Raw genomic sequence first — 15,274 nt, 5'->3', positions numbered from 1 at the left:
CCAGGTGCGAGGTTACTTGAGTAACATTGGTTATTATTTTGATTTACTTATTCCAAAATAAGTAGGAAGCTGGACCTTACTTTTTTCTCTTTTAACCTGCCCATGCAAGTATAGAAAGGAGTGAGAGGGAGTCACAGTTGTCCCTTCTGAGACAGCTGAGTGGCCCAGCTTCGTAGCAGCGTCCCTTCTGCTTACCTGAGACTCCCGTCGTGACAGGGGTCTTCTGTTACCAGCCATGAGGTTTGGGGTCCAAAGGAGGTAAGAGCAGACTTCTGTTGGACGGTGGGGGGGAGGGGAGAGGAGTGGCACTGCACTGTGAAATTGGGGGTCTTCTGGGCTGCCTGACTCCCCCTCCCCCTCAGGACCAAGAGCAGCTGGAGGTGGGGGTGGAGAGCTCATGCAGATCTTCAGCAGGTGAGAAATGCCCAGCATAGGCAGGTTAGAAAAGGACCAAACACTTCGTGACTGGCGCGGCTTCGTTTACCAAGTCTCGACACAGCTGTGACCCTTAATCCTCGGAAGGCCCCGTGCAGTCAATGCTGTTTTTGACCCCATTCTACCCATGAGAGATTAAATTACTTGCCTAAGGTCCCATGATTAGTACATAGTAGAGCCAGGACTAGGCACCAAGTTGGCCTTTCTCTGCTTCTCCAGCTTGGTCCCGGGACTAGAAGAACCTCCCAGCACAACCTGGCCGCCCTGGGTCCCCTGGGGAGGAGGCCTGGACTCAGTTCAGGGGTGCCCAGATTCAGCATGTTCCTTTGTGCATTCTGCTTTAACACATCGACAGCTCATCTAGGGCCCGGTGTTTCCAGGTGCACCTGGACCAGCCGTTTTCTGGGAGGAAAAAAGCCCTGATTTATAGTATTTGCCAATTTCCATGGTGTAAATACTCTCACCATGGCCGTTTCCTGCTACTAACCTGGTGTCACTGAGAGATGCACGCATTTGCCTCTCACAAGCCTTCTAAGAGCCAGTGCCAGTGTACCATTGACCCAGGCCCAGGGACCTGGCTTTCTCTGAGCTGTGGAGACAGCTCTCAGTCACAGTCCATTAAAGTGAGGGAGGCAGTGGAGCATGGCGACCTAGAGGATGGGCCGGAGTCAGACCTGAGGTCAAATCCTGGCCCCACCACTTAGTAACTCTGTGACCTTGGGCTAGTTCCTTAACCTCTTTGCCTCCGTTTCCTCAACAGTAAAGCAAGGGTATAATAACAGTACCTACTTCATAGAGTTATTGTGAGGATGAAAAGAATTAATGATGCAAAGTGCCTTGCACAGTGTCTGGACGAGAATGCTCCATAAATGCCAGCTCTGTATTGTTGACGAGACATGGACCTCGATGACAGCACTGGCTCTAGACAGAGATTGATTAGAACCTCCTGCCCAAGTCCCAGGCAGATGCCAGGTGGGGAGGGGAGCTCCTGTGGCTTTCCGCAGCCCCTCAAATGTGGACTGAGACCCTCCGTCTCCTGGTTGGAATACACCACCCTGACTGCTTAGGCCCAGTCAGATTCTCAGGGCTTTTCTCCAAGCGGAGCAGAGATGAGAGTGCACTTAGCCCTCTCCTCTGGCCTCCTGCTGGCTCTGGAAGGGCAGAGTGAGTGCTGACTCCACCACTTACTAGCTAAGGCCATTAACTCCCGTTAACTTATCAGACCCCAGACCCTGTCCAAAGGAGAAAGGAGGCAAGAAGGGTCCCGGGTGTAGACTGAAGCCAGGAAGGGCAAACGGTGGAGTGGGAAGCCTTAGACGAGCCAGCTGGCCTGCACGGAGCACCAGGCATCTGGGCACTGAAAGGTAAAGGTCACTGGAGACATATGTGGCCTCTCCCCTGTGACCTGCTGTCCTGGCCGCAGGGCCCAGGATACCAAACTGGAAGTCTAGTCCCTGAGTACCCTGGCCTTCTTCCTTCAGCCCTCAGTCCCTTCGCGCTCCTACTTGGGGACCTCTCTCTATAGGACACAAGCCAGGCTGCCTTACAGTCTGCTCCTGCTCCAGCCCAGAGCCCCCAGAGATGTGTGGGGAGATGGGGAAGAGAGGAATAGGGTGTACTCCAAAATCCTGAGTCCTTGGAAGAGGGAGAACAGCTGGACGGTTTCACTGGGCTTGGCTGCGAGCGGGAAAGAAGAGTTCTGCCCGGGCCCTCAGTCCTGATTCAGGGCCAGAAGGAGAAGTTCTAGAAGGGAAGGATTCAATGCTCCACGCCTAGCACAGGGTGCGGCATGGAGCCTCAGCCTGTTCATAACCCTGAACTCCCACCTTGTATCTGTGGCACCACCGGAGGTCCAGAGACCTTGCTACCAGCCCCCTTACTGCACCACTGAGGAGACGGAAAGAGAGCAGAGGGCAGACCGAGGGGAGATAGGCTCAGAGACGTGAGATTATGAAAGATAAATGAGGGTTTTGCTCTTCCAAACATGCCCACCAGAACTGGGCTGGGGCTGGAGGAACTTTGATGCTTGAAAGAGAGAGGTTTAGGTCGAGTTGACAGGTGACCAACTTCACACGCCGGATGGCAAGCTTGAGATTCTGTTACCAGAACTTCGATTTAAAGTAATAAAGAGTACTTCTATTTAAACTTTTAAAAAAGTTTAATTGTAGCGTAGTAGAATGTTCCAGCCTAACTCCCTCCATGTCCAGGTGGTGCAGTGCTCCTGGCTGCTCCGCCTGAGGCCCCACCCACCAAGCAGACTCGGGTCAGACCTGGCGCTCACAGATGGGGTCTCAGGAGAACCCAAGCCAGGCTGGAAAGGGCCACGGTCTTGGCCCTGTCCCTAAGGCTGAGCACACGTGTGGCCCCCAGCCCAGGCCCCCAGAGCCAGAGTGAGAGCAGAGGGTCCCCCGGCCTCTGCCTAGTCACACAGGGAGGCGCCCTGGCATCCCCTGGTCCACCCTCGGGGCAGAAGGAAGGAGACCCTGTGCCAAGGGGCTGGCAAACTCATGCCTCCAGGCCGTGTCTGAGGGGCCTCTGGAGACGGGGCTCCTGCAGAGCCTGGCTGAGGCGATCACATTCAACACGCTGCCCTAACTAGCAGGCGGTAAGTTATCACCAGCTTCCACAGGGGAGGCAACTGAGGCCCAGAGAGGCTCGACGATGTCTGTTAAGCTCTAAAGCCCGTGCATTTCCCATGCCACCAGGTCGTCCCCGGCCAGAGCTGTTGCCCAAAGATGCGCGCCTTGATGGACGGGAGGGGGCGGGGGCCGCGGGTGCTTTAAAGCGCCCCAGCCGGGCGGCGCGGGGCGGGGCGCTCTCGGAGGCGCGGGGCGCAGGGCCGGCGGCCGGAGCGGGGTCCCCCGGAAGCGCCAGCTGGGCCGGCACGGCGGGGGCGCCTGCACCGAGGGCTGCGAACGAGCGGTTGCTGGACCCCGCCCGGCCGAGGCGCGGGGGCCGCACGGGGTGCGGAGGGGCCCACGTCTCCGTGGAGATGGCGCGGCACGTGCCGTGACGGTGCCCGCGCCCCGAGGGTCCCGGCCTTGCTCCCCGCGTCCCCGGGCGAGCATGGAGCGCCCCGAGCCCGAGCTGATCCGGCAGAGCTGGCGGGTGGTGAGCCGCAGCCCGCTGGAGCACGGCACCGTCCTGTTCGCCAGGTGAGGGCGGCCCGAGCGCCCCGGGGTGCGGGTGGCGGGGTGCCTCGGCAGGACTGGGTTCCAGGCTGCTGGACCGGCACCGGAGGAGGGAACACTGGCCCGCTGCCTTGGCTCCGGGGCGCCTCCAGATGTGCGCCAGAGGAGCAGGGCCAGCGACGGGTGGCGCAGCCCCTTCTCTTCCCCTGGAGGAGAGCGCGTCTTGCGAGCGAGCGCTGCACATCCCGCTCCCAACGGGGCTCGCTGGGGGCCGGCGGGGGTCCTCTCGGGCGGAGCTCCGTACACTCGGGCCAGCAAGCGCCGGTCCCCGCTGCGCCCTCTCCCCGCCGCTGTGCCTCGCGTGTGTTTGTTTCTTGGGTGTTGACTGCAGGGGTGCGCGCCGCTGCCAGTACGGGGAGATGGAGGTGCCCTGAGGGCCGGTGCGGGGAGGGTGCCGGGCGCCTGGCGGGGCTCGGGGTCTGAGCCCCAGGAGTGTGCGCTTCCAGCAACCAAAGAAAGGATAAATCTTTCCGAAGAAAGGATAAATCTTTCCGAGGAAAGGACCAGGCTAGAATCAGAGAACTGCAAGGGACGGGAGGACAGATGCCCAAGGCTCGCCCCTGGGGAGAGGGGTAAGCAGGTGCGCAGAGCGCAAGTGGGAAGGGGAGGCCGGTCTTCAACCTTGGCTGAGGGTCTCTGGGTGACCCCCTCTGCCATCACCAAAGAGCCAACGCTCCCTTTCACCGTGGTTTTTCAGGACCCCTGACTCCCTAAGCCAGCCCAGAACTTCTGAGGAGCCTTTTGCAAAACCTCCCCCGCAAACAAAAGAGGAATAAGTTCCCCATTATACAAAAACTCAGTGAGCTCTCCCAGATGTGGCTGAGGGCTTCTGCTTGTGCCTCCAGGCTTTCCTCAAGCCCTCTGTTTTCTCAGGCACCCTCTGGGGCTCTGCTACTCCCGAGCTGTATGACCTTAGGCAAGTTACTTAACCTCTCTGGGCTTCTGTTTCCTCCTCTATAAAATTGTGATAACAGTTGTACCCACTGCTTAGGATCGTGAGGAATACACGAGATAACCACGTGTAAAATACTCAATGCTCAGTTAAGTGTAAGTAGTTCTTAATATTATTACTATCATCCCTGGCTGGAGCCCCCTCAGACATGATGAGACTGGGAAGTTCTGACTCAAGAGTGGGAGGGGTGGGGAGAGAGTGAGGGGGAGAGAGAGAGAGGTGTTTTCCTCTCCCCACAGTGTAACTCCAGGCTTCCTGTCTGAGGACCCTTCCCGTCCCAGTCCACACCCCTTAACTGTTCGTGGAGGGCTACTATATGCCGGGTCCGGTGAGAGGCCTGGGACACCCAGCTCTTTCCAGGATGCCAGCAGAGGAGGCGAGAAAGGGGCGCCAGCAAAGCTGGCAAAGGGGTCAGTGCCAGGTTGGAGGGTGTGCCATAGTTTATGGCTGACACTGGCCCCGTCCCGCCCCCACGGCTGGGGCCTGCACGGGCTGGCACCCGGGCTGGCACCGGGGCTGACACCCGGGCCTCTCCCCACAGACTGTTTGACCTGGAGCCCGACCTGCTGCCCCTCTTCCAGTACAACTGCCGCCAGTTCTCCAGCCCAGAGGACTGCCTCTCCTCCCCCGAGTTCCTGGACCACATCAGGAAGGTGAGGGGAAGACCGAGCCCGGTGGCCTCTGGGGTCCAGGAGGGCGCCTTCCTGGGAGGGAATGAGGGCCTCGGGAGAGGGGGAGTCACTTCCGCCCCAGGCCCTACGTCCGTCGGGGGCGTCTGCTCCTTTCGGGCCGGGCCCAGTCGGGGGCTCCAGCCAGCCCTCTCCCAACCCCGCGCTCAGCAGCTTATCCCAGCACTGTCATTTCCCTCGGCCTTGTCCCCTGGCTTCTGTAGGTGGTGTTGGCACTGACCCACGAGGGGTCATCTGCCTGTGAGAACCAAGCTGGGATTTTCTAGGAGGCTCGTGATGCCCACAGGCCCTCAGTTTCCTCTGGTCCCAGGCAGACACCAGTGTCCAGCAGGCATGTTTAGGGCTTTGAGCCCTCAGAGGAGAGGGGCTTCCTTTACGTGTAACATTAGTAGTTTGGCCACCACGTGTTCGGCACCTACTGTATGCAGACAAAGGTTGCTTTGCATTTCTGATCCTGGGAAACTGAGGGTGCTGGTGGCCTCTCTTACGTCTGGTTGGGGTCCCTGGGTTCTGGCCTGGGGTTGTGGGAGGGGGCTTGCTCTGGCTTCTGTTTCACCTTGGCCCTGGCCTTGGCAGGTGATGCTTGTGATTGACGCTGCCGTGAGCAACGTGGAGGACCTGTCCTCGCTGGAGGAGTACCTTGCCGGCCTGGGCAGGAAGCACCGTGCGGTGGGCGTGAAGCTCAGCTCCTTCTCGGTGGGTAAAGGGAATCTTCCGCTCTCTGGCGCCCCTGACCTGAGGCCACCTCTCTCTCCCAGTCCTCCCCTATCCACCTGTTCTCTTTCCCCATTCCCACACTCTCAGATGCCCAGGCTGGGGGCCTGCATCTGTTTCTTACCTGCTGTGTGATCCTGGCCCTGCCTTGACCTCTCTGAGTCTCCAGATTTCTCCAAACCATAGAAAGTTAAGGAGCCTTTGGGATTAGCTGGTCTGCTCAGTTTTCTATTGCTGCATATAAAACCATCCCCCCCCAAAACTGGCTTAAAACCACGATTTCTGATTCCTCTGGGATCAGCAGGGTGGTTCTCCTGTTCCACGTGGTGTGGCTGGAGTCACGCATGCACTGCGCTCTGCTGGGAGCTCAGCGGGCGCTGCGACGTCCAAGACGGCCTGTCATTCTTTGGGATCTCTCTCCCTGTGGCATCTTGTCATCTGGGAGTGTCGCCACGTTTCTTTACAGGGTGGCAGCTGAGTTCCTAGAGGACAGGCCCCCGTGTGCAAGTGCTTGTCCAGCCTCTGCTTGCATCACTCTTGCTAATGCCCCATTGGCCGAAGCCGGTCACACGCGTGAGCCCAGTGTCAAGGTGGGAAGACCCTGCTCAAGGGCATGAATCCTTGAGGTGAGGTTGCTGGGGGCCACTGACACGACAGTCTACCACATAGTCCAGTCACCTTGCCGGATGGTAAGCAACTTGAGGAAGGGACTGAGTTTGTCTTGTTGTCCTCTGTCCCCAGAACCAGCACAGTGCCTGTCTTTAACGGATATTTAGTAAATATTTGTGAAATAAGTAAACCTTATTTTATTATAATAAATAATAACAAACGAGAGCCATTATTATTGTTGAAGGCTTACTGGATAGAGGCTGTGCTGGGAGCTTTTTACAGATCATCTCATTTAATCATCCCAACAATCTGATGCGTTGGGACTTTTGCTTTCCCTGATTTACGGATGAAGCAGCTGAGGCTCAGAGAGGTTACATAACTTTCTCAAGGTCACACAGCTCATAAATGGTGGAGTCAGAAAGTGAACTCAGGTTTATCTAGTTGAGAGCCTGGGCTCTTAACACCATGATTGCTGCCTTGCAGAGGAGGACTGAGGCCTGGGGGCAATGACTTTGCTTGGGCTGGGCTGGGAGGTCAGAGGCAATGCCTCGGCCACTCGTGGAGTGATCGCAAGGCTGAAAGTGGAGTGAAGGGTTCTGTTCACTATAAAGCCTCACAGTTAAGGGGAAGGTGGGCACAATGTGGTACCCAAGGATGGGGGCGCAGTCCTGCAGGAGAGCAGAAAGGCCCAGGAGTCCCTACCCCCCCCAGGCCTCAGTGTTCTCCCCCATGGAATGGAGCCTCTTTCCTGCCTTCGGGAATAACAAGGTGCCCCTTGCCTCTGCAGACGGTGGGTGAGTCCCTGCTCTACATGCTGGAGAAGTGCCTGGGCTCCGCCTTCACACCAGCCGTGCGGGCCGCCTGGAGCCGGCTCTATGGGGCCGTGGTACAGGCCATGAGTCGAGGCTGGGATGGCGAGTAAGAGGCGGCCCCTGCCCAGCGGCCTCCACCTGGCGGCCCCCGTCTGACCGTCTGCCTGTTTATCCATGTCTGCAGTAGCCCAGGCTCCCCTAGGCCTCCCTGCATCTTGGTCCTTGTCCCCTTGGCCATCCTGGAGGGGTGATGGAGCAAGGCTGGATCTCAGTTTCCCGGACCCCAGCTGCGGACAGGAGTGGATTTCCCTTCAGGAAGGGGCTTCCGGAGTTCCCCACACCCCCAATAAGCTTCTTCCCTCTGGCATCCCCTCCTCTGCCGAGGGGAGGAGCAGCGTTCTGGTGCAGAGGTGGCTGGGGCCAGGAAGGGGTGGGGCTTTGAGGGAATGGCCTCTTCTGTCGGCCGCCCTTCTCAGGTGAGCCTGGGTCAGGGGACAGTGGTTCGGCTGAGGCTGAGCTTCCGGCGTGCCCATCTGGCCTGCCTTCAATGCCTTTCTCTCCCAGGGGCATTTGCTTCTCACAAGGAAAGAGGGGGGACAGCTGTAGCCTTCCTGGTGGAATTAGAGGCTCAGGTAACCGCTGAGGAAGGAGAGGTGGCCTGATGGGGCTCATGTCGGTCTCAGGAGCCTACTTGGAGGCCACCTGACAGAATAGTTTTTCTTTGCAGTGTCTCCCTTCCCTCCGGCACTTTTGGTGGGAGCTCCCTTATTATTGCTCACAGGAACCAGCCAGGGTGGGTGGCGCTGGGGAAGGGTAAGAAGGAGGTGGCTTCATTACAGAGAGACCTGAGTTCGGTGGCTCTTGCTCACCACCCCGCTCCAGCAGGGCCTGGGTCTTCTCTCCCCTGACCCTCCTTTCTGCCTCTGCCTACACCAACTGCTGGTCCATAGCTCCTCATATACATCTTGCTGAATGATGGGGATACATTGTGAGAGATGAGTCATTAGGTGATTTCGTCCTTGTGCGAACATCATAGATTGTATTTCACAAACCTGGATGGTATAGCCTACTAGACCCCTAGCTATATGGGACTAATCTTGTGGGACCATCATAGATGCAGTCTGTCGGCCGAAATGTCGTCACATGGTGCATGACTGTATAACATCAGATGTGTGCCTATACTTAGGCTGCTGGATAGAAGAGAAAGCAGCAGAGGAAGCTCTCTGCCCTCACCCTGAGCCGTCTGCAGTTTTGTGTTTTGCTCTGTGCTGTGGTTGTATAAACTCGTGACGAATAAACCTGTTCTGTGTGCCTCTCTGACCTCCGAGACTGGTCTTTTCTTGGGTGTCCGCTTGTGGCCAGGTGAGGCTGCAGGGTGGTGGGTCTAGGGCAGGGTGGGAGGATGAGGTCAGGAGAGCCTGGGCCAGGGTGGGTGGAAAAGAAGGGTGAGACCTGGGGAAGCCAGCGGTGGAGATGGAGCTGGGAGTCTGTGGTGGAAATTGGCTGGCAGGGTACCAAACCGAGTTCCTCTTCCTCCTGGGCACACAGCTGGACTACATTACCCAGACTCCCATGCAATTAGATGGGGCACGTGACCAAGTTCTGGCCAATGGAATGTGTGGATGTGTGTGCCGCTTTCGGACCTGGCCCCCTAAAACTCCTGCATGGTCCTCTGTGCTTCATTATCCTTTGCTAGCTTGATGCAGACCTCAGAGTGATCTTGAGGACGATGTGTTGAAAGTGACAGAGCCACAGGGTGGAAGGAGCCTGGGTCCCTGAATCACTGCTTGGAGGAGACCGCCCACTAATCAGAAGTGCCTGTAGGGGGTGCCCAGGCACTTCTCCAGCATGTAGAGCAGGGATTTACCCCTTGTGAATTTACAGGAAAGAGACATTATGTTGTGTTTGTGCCATTATACATTTGGGGGTTGGTTTGTTATGACACACTCACTATTCCAGAGTCTGAAACAGTTCATTGGTCAGGGGTCTGGGAGCCCACCTGCTGATGGACAAGGTGAGACCAGGGATGGGAATGGACCAGGTACCGGGATAGTAGCAAAGGGCACCCAAGACTTGTAGGGTCTCTGAGGAAAGCCACTAGGTCCTCCCTCCTGGGAGTGGCAGGTGCCAATCCCAGGGCAGGCTTTGTAAGGAGAGTAAATGAATTAACCTGGGGTATACACTGGCGTTGAAGAGCAAGCGTGAGTGTATGTATGAGTGTGTGTGTGGTCAGGAGGAGCAGGCAGACAGTGACACCAGGGGTGTGGGGGAGGGAGCAGCATCAAGATGGGCATCTTCTGAGCAGGCTTGGGTTAACCCCCACATGCTCCTGGACCCCAAGGTGTGGGAGGAGGCTGCACTTGGGCCCACTGCTCTTGCCTTGAGGCTTTGCTTTTTCAGCCAAGACTAATGTCACTGGTGCCAGCAGGGCCTCCCTAGCTCCCGGCTGGGGCCTCATTTTTGTTAAGCTCAGATGGCCAGGCCTGCCAGGCTGTGTGACTGCAGACACTGAGTCTGGAGCATGTTAGGAATGCTTTCCCACTGTGGCACTGAAAGCATTTTTCTTGAGCCCCACAGTCTCCAGGGAGAGAGAGCCTCCTCTGCTGTGTAAGCTGATAATGGCTCAGACACAGGTGGCCATGCCAGGCCTACGGCTCCCTAAGGTTTGACACCCACTCAGGTGACCGGGTGTGACCTGGCTTTGGGAAGGCCAGACACCCTCCTCTAATGTGTCTTGAGCCATGAGTGCTTTCACTTCTCTTAAAGGCCACCCTTCTGCTTGTGCATGTGTGCATGTGTGTGTGTGTGCAAGTGTGTGTATATGGGAGGTAGTTGTTTCCTCTTCTGTTCCAGGTCTCAGCCCTGTAATCTTCTCTCTCCTGTATTCCCCCTCGTTCTGTCGGCCCACATCTCCATCTTATACAAAGAACCACCCCTCCCTCTCCCCCTTTCCCCTCCAGCTACCACTCTGTTTCTTTGCTTTCTTTGATAATAAAACTCCTCAAAAGTCTTGTCTTTCCTCGCTGTTTTCATTCCCTCACTCCTTTGAGAGAATGGGAACCTGTTTCAACCAGGCTTTCATCCCCACCCCAAATCTGTTACCATCAAGGTCACTGACAGCCTCCATCCTGCCAAATTCAGGGCCGCATCTCAGTCCTCATCTTGCTCTTCTGTTCATCAGCCCTTGGAAGACTTGATCACTCTTTCCTTTATTTTGAACTTTTTATTATGGAAAAATGTTAACATACACAAAAATCAGAACCTAGGGAATCTCCACGTGCTCTGCTCCCAGCATCAGCGACGATCCACGCGAAACCTTCCCCCCCCCACCCCCGCTTTTATTTTGCTGGAGAGTTTAAAGTAAATCCCAGACGTCATGTTCTTTACCCTATAAAGTCTTCCATATGAATTTATAGCTGATACTCTCTCACCTCTTAACTCATGTCATCACTATCCCTACCAAGATGAACAGCATCTCCTCAACATTGCCTAATGCTCAGTCCAATATTCAGATTTCCCTGATGTCTTAAAGATGTCTTTCTGCAGCTAGTTGTTTCAACTCAAGACGCAATCAAGGGCCACGCATTCCATCTGGTTGTGTCTCTTATTTTTTTTTTTTTCTGTTGAGGAAGATTGGCTCTGAGCTAATATCTGTTGCCAATCTCCCTCTATTTTATATGTGGGACGCTGCCACAGCATGGCTTGATGAGTGGTGTATAGGTCACTGTCCGTGATCTGAACCTGCAAACCCTGGGCCGCCAAAGCAGAGGGCACCAACTTAACCACTATGCCACCAGGCCAGCCCTGAGTTGTGTGTCTTAAACTTCTCGTTCTCTGCTAGCCTCTCTCCCATTCTCTCTTGTCATGGATTTCTGGGAGAAACCTGGTCATTTGTCTAATGGCACATCCAGCATTCTGCCTTGGCTGATGCTTCTTCCTGGCGTCTTTGAATTCACTCCTCTATGCCCCATATTTACTCTCAAGTGCAGTTAGAGCTGGGGGCTCCCTCCTGCTTCTCTGAGTCCCTTTCTTTCCCTGGCCTTCGGGACTCCAGGCTCTCCTGGTTTTCCTCCTTCCTCACTGCTGCTCTTTCTCAGGCTCCCTTGGGGATTCCCCTCCCCATCTCCCTTGGAATTCTTACCTCCACTTGCTCCTCCAGAGGTCTTAGCGAGTCCCCTGCTTTAACCACCACCCAGATGCTGATGACTCCAAAGTTTACGTCTCCAACCTAACTTTCCCCTGCTCAACCCCTGTGTCCAGCCACCTGCCCAGCATCCCCACGAGGCATTTCAAACGTAACATGAGCAAAATAGACTTGGTATTTTCTCCAGACTTGTTCCTTCCAGCATCCTCTGCCTCGGTAAACCAGTTTACCCAGTTGTTCCGGCTGAGGAACTGGGAGTCATCCTTACTTCCTTGCTTTCTCTCAGACCCCACATCTAATCCATCGATGAATCCTCAGATGCTATTCTGAGTTTCTCTCTCCCTCTCCACATTCACCACCCTGTCCTTGTCCGACCTACTGTATTCGTTCCTGGATGCCTCCAACAGAGCCCCAGTGGGGTTTTCTGCTTCCACCTTGTCCCCACCCAGTAGCTAGAGTGATCGCTTCAAAACCTCAGGTGTTGCCCCCCTGCTCAGAATCTTCCAGGAGCTTCTCATATCACTGGAATAAACCCTGGAGTCCTAACCATGGCCTCCAAAGCCCTTCGCCCTCAGACCTCACCTCTTCCTCTCTTTCCCTCTCTCTGCTCCAGCCACCCTGTGCTCCCCGCTGATCCCGCCCCTGTGTTTGTTCCCTCAGGCCCTCCAGATCTGCCCAGCACCCACTTTGTGCAGCTTCTGCTTCCTCCCTGGCTCATCCCCACAGAGCTTGTCCTGGACCGTCCCATCTCCAGTCCTCCTCCCCTATCCTGCTTTATTTTTGCTTCAAAGCACTTACCCCTACCGGATATCCCATTCTATACGTTTGCTTATTGCACTTTTTTTTTTTAAAGATTGGCACCTGAGCTAACAGTTGTTGCCAATCATCCTTTTTTTTTTCCTGCTTTTTCTCCCCAAATCCTCCCAGTACATAGTTGTATATTTTAGTTGTGGGACCTTCTAGTTGTGGCACCTGGGATGCCGCCCTGGCATGGCCTGACAAGGGGTGCCATGTCCGCGCCCAGGATTCGAACCAGCGAAACCCTGGGCCACTGAAGCAGAGAGCGCGAACTTAACCACTCGGCCAGGGGCCAGCCCCTGCTTATTGCACTTTTAATCTTGCAATCGAAATGGGAAGGCTGACATGAAAGCCACTTTGGGCTCTGTGTTTGGAGGAGAGAGAAGAAGAAATTCTTCCAACCATTCCTGAAGGTGATGAGGTAGCCAGAAGGGACCCCTGAGGCCCAGTGCGCGTCTCTCCAGCCCAAACAGCAGTACTTAACGGTAAGGTAAGTTGACTGTCCCAGAAGTGGTGCCAGTGCTAGGTGTTAATCCCTTATAAACCGCAAGGCAGGTGTTCATTCGGGCCTAACCTTTGCTTACCTGGCGGACACCTGATCTTTGAGCCCCCTGGAGCCAGGGAAGGACGGAGAGCTTTCCCAGCTGTGGCTTTGCACTCACTCACGGGCTCCCTGGGGGAGAGGCAGTGCGGGGTGCTGAGACCAGCTCCCCAACTCCAGGGCGTGAGGCTGGGCCTGTTTCCTTACCCCTGAGAGCATTGCTGGCTCCACGCTCCCTGCACACTGGAGTCACCTAGGGGCTTTTGTAAAACAGGGGTGCCCAGCCCCCGCCCCAGAAATTTTGGTGTGTTCGTGGATGGGGCCTGGACTTTGGGATTGTTGCCAATCTCGCAGGAGACTCGCATTTGCAGCAGGGATGGAGGACCCCAGCATCTGAGGCTTGAGAGATGCTGGGCTGCTGGTTGTCAAGGCTGGGGGACCGTCACGTGTTCAGAAAACAGCCTCTGTGGAGAAAGCCTGGAACCACCATCCCATAAGCCAGGTGCCCCGTGCCTCCCCGGGGTGTGCCACAGAGTGGACTTAGAAACACGGAGTCAGGCCAGCATGGAGGTCCCTCAGGACAGCCCTGAGCTTCCCCCAGCATGACAGCTTTGGGAAGGTGGTGGGGAGCCAGCCCTGGAGGTGCCCATAGCCTCCAGGCAGAGCCTCCTAGAGCCCAGGGCCTTCCTGCTTCCTCCCAGCCCTGTGGAGCCCAGCACGGCTCTCATTCGGGTGCTCCAGTGCCCTCTTGGGCAGAGCCCCATCAAGCTGGCGTCCTGGGCTTCCCTGGCACCAGGCCTCCCTCTTGACCTGTCCCCTGTTCTGCCCCCAGCCGAGGCATATCCGCCTGCTAGGCCACCAGGCCTCCTGCCCTGCTGAGTACAGAGAGGACTGACCGGCCCCGTCCTCCCTTCAGGACTTCACATGCGTGGGGCTGCAGCCCTCCCTCTTTAGCTTCTTTGCCCATTTGTCTGTCTATATCTCTGTCTCTGCCTGAGCCAAGTCCCCTGAAAGGTCTGCTGAACCAAGGAATGGACAGGGCCTGCGATGTGGGGGACCCTGGAGACTGCTGGCCCCTGGGAGGAGACCCTGGCAGGCAGCTGTTGTGGCGGAGTTTGTGGATCCAAGGAAAAGGCCCCTTATTCCTAGAGCAGCCATCACCCCACCCGTTTCCAGGCAGCAGGGCACAGCCGCTCCCACCCAGCCAGGGTGGCCTTCATGCTTCTCTGTCCCCTGATGCAGCCCCCATGGTTCTCATCTGACTTGACTCAGAAAATAATTGCTTTCAGGGGAGAGGGGTCAAGGGATGGGCCTGGACCCATGCCCACTGATGGACTGTGACAGCTTGCGGAGAGGGGTTTGGGGGGGTGGGCTGGCGAGCAGCTCTTGGGCAGCCTGTCCCTGAGACAGTCGTCCGTCCTCACAGGGAGCAGTGGGGAAGGAAGCCCCTCACCACACACCTCTGTGACCCCCAGCTGAATCTGCTCTGTTCAGTAATAAGCCAGAGTGGTCGACCTCATGGCCTCCTAGCCCTACTTTCTGCATGAGATACCAGCCCAGGGTCATCAGGCCTGCCAGAAGGTGGCCAGAGCCCTGGTCTCCTGGCCAGGACACATGATGTCCCCCAGGGCACAGAACTTTTCTCGTCCTTGCCACAGAGATGACAGCAGACATAACTAGCCTTTGCTTGAGGGTGTTTCTTATCCTGCCCAGGCCTGACCTGGCAGCCCCACATATGCCCCTAATGCCGAGCGTCTCCTCAACCTCCCCCAGCCCGTGTGCCATGGGCTGAGGCTGGTGCCACCCTGAGCCCTGCCTGCTGCTCTTTCTGGGGGCCTCCACCTAAAGTCTTCATCTTGTTGAGTCCAACTGCTGGTCTGGCCAGCGGCCTTCTCTTGGGGCCCAGCACTCACCCCCGGGCCTCTGCTGCCAAGGGGAGGCTCCCCTGATGACTCTCTGGGTAGCTCACGGACCAGAAAGTCCTCCCCTACCACTCATGGAGCTCTCAGAGCATCCACAGCAGAAGAATGAGGCAGATTTGCTTCCTCTCCAGCAGACCAGGCGGCACTTGCCAGGCCTTCCCCTGTGCGGCCGGGGGCCAGGGAAGGGCGAGGGGTGAGGGGATGCCGGAAGGGGCATCTCTGGCCCCAGAGCCTGATGCCATGAAGCAAGGCGTGGTCCAGTCCAGCAACCTCAGGGAGGTTCCTCCCTTAGTGGCTCTGCCTCCTTCCAGGGGCAGGGGAGGCCCTGCGGGGCCATTCTAGATGCAGAGGCACGGGCCAGCAGAGGTTGGGAGGACGTGTTTATTCAAGGCACGGTCATAGCATTAGTAACAAGAAGGTTCGGCATTCTGGCACATTCCTTTAGTGGTGGTGGCCAAGGGAAGTCC

General features: G+C 56.7%; 1 protein-coding gene across 2 annotated transcripts; it reads left to right on the top strand.

Annotated features, from left to right (window-relative positions):
• Positions 1-45: 45 nt before the first annotated feature.
• Positions 46-8,721, top strand: NGB (neuroglobin). Of its 2 annotated transcripts, none has more exons than XM_070514123.1 (4): positions 46-258; positions 5,120-5,231; positions 5,844-5,963; positions 7,378-8,721. In XM_070514123.1, the coding sequence occupies exons 1-4, from the start codon at positions 236-238 to the stop codon at positions 7,510-7,512; spliced, it is 390 nt and encodes a 129-aa protein (XP_070370224.1). In that variant the 5' UTR covers positions 46-235; the 3' UTR covers positions 7,513-8,721. The 2 variants fall into 2 exon arrangements, with proteins under 2 accessions (XP_070370224.1, XP_014696395.1); XM_014840909.3 differs by lacking the exon at positions 46-258 and adding an exon at positions 3,230-3,590.
• Positions 8,722-15,274: the final 6,553 nt, after the last annotated feature.

The sequence above is a fragment of the Equus asinus genome, chromosome 7, assembly GCF_041296235.1.
Source record: "Equus asinus isolate D_3611 breed Donkey chromosome 7, EquAss-T2T_v2, whole genome shotgun sequence".
In the NCBI taxonomy this organism is placed as follows: domain Eukaryota; kingdom Metazoa; phylum Chordata; class Mammalia; order Perissodactyla; family Equidae; genus Equus; species Equus asinus.
The sequence above is the reverse complement of the archived record's forward strand: the minus strand, read 5'-3'. Positions and strand labels throughout refer to the sequence as shown.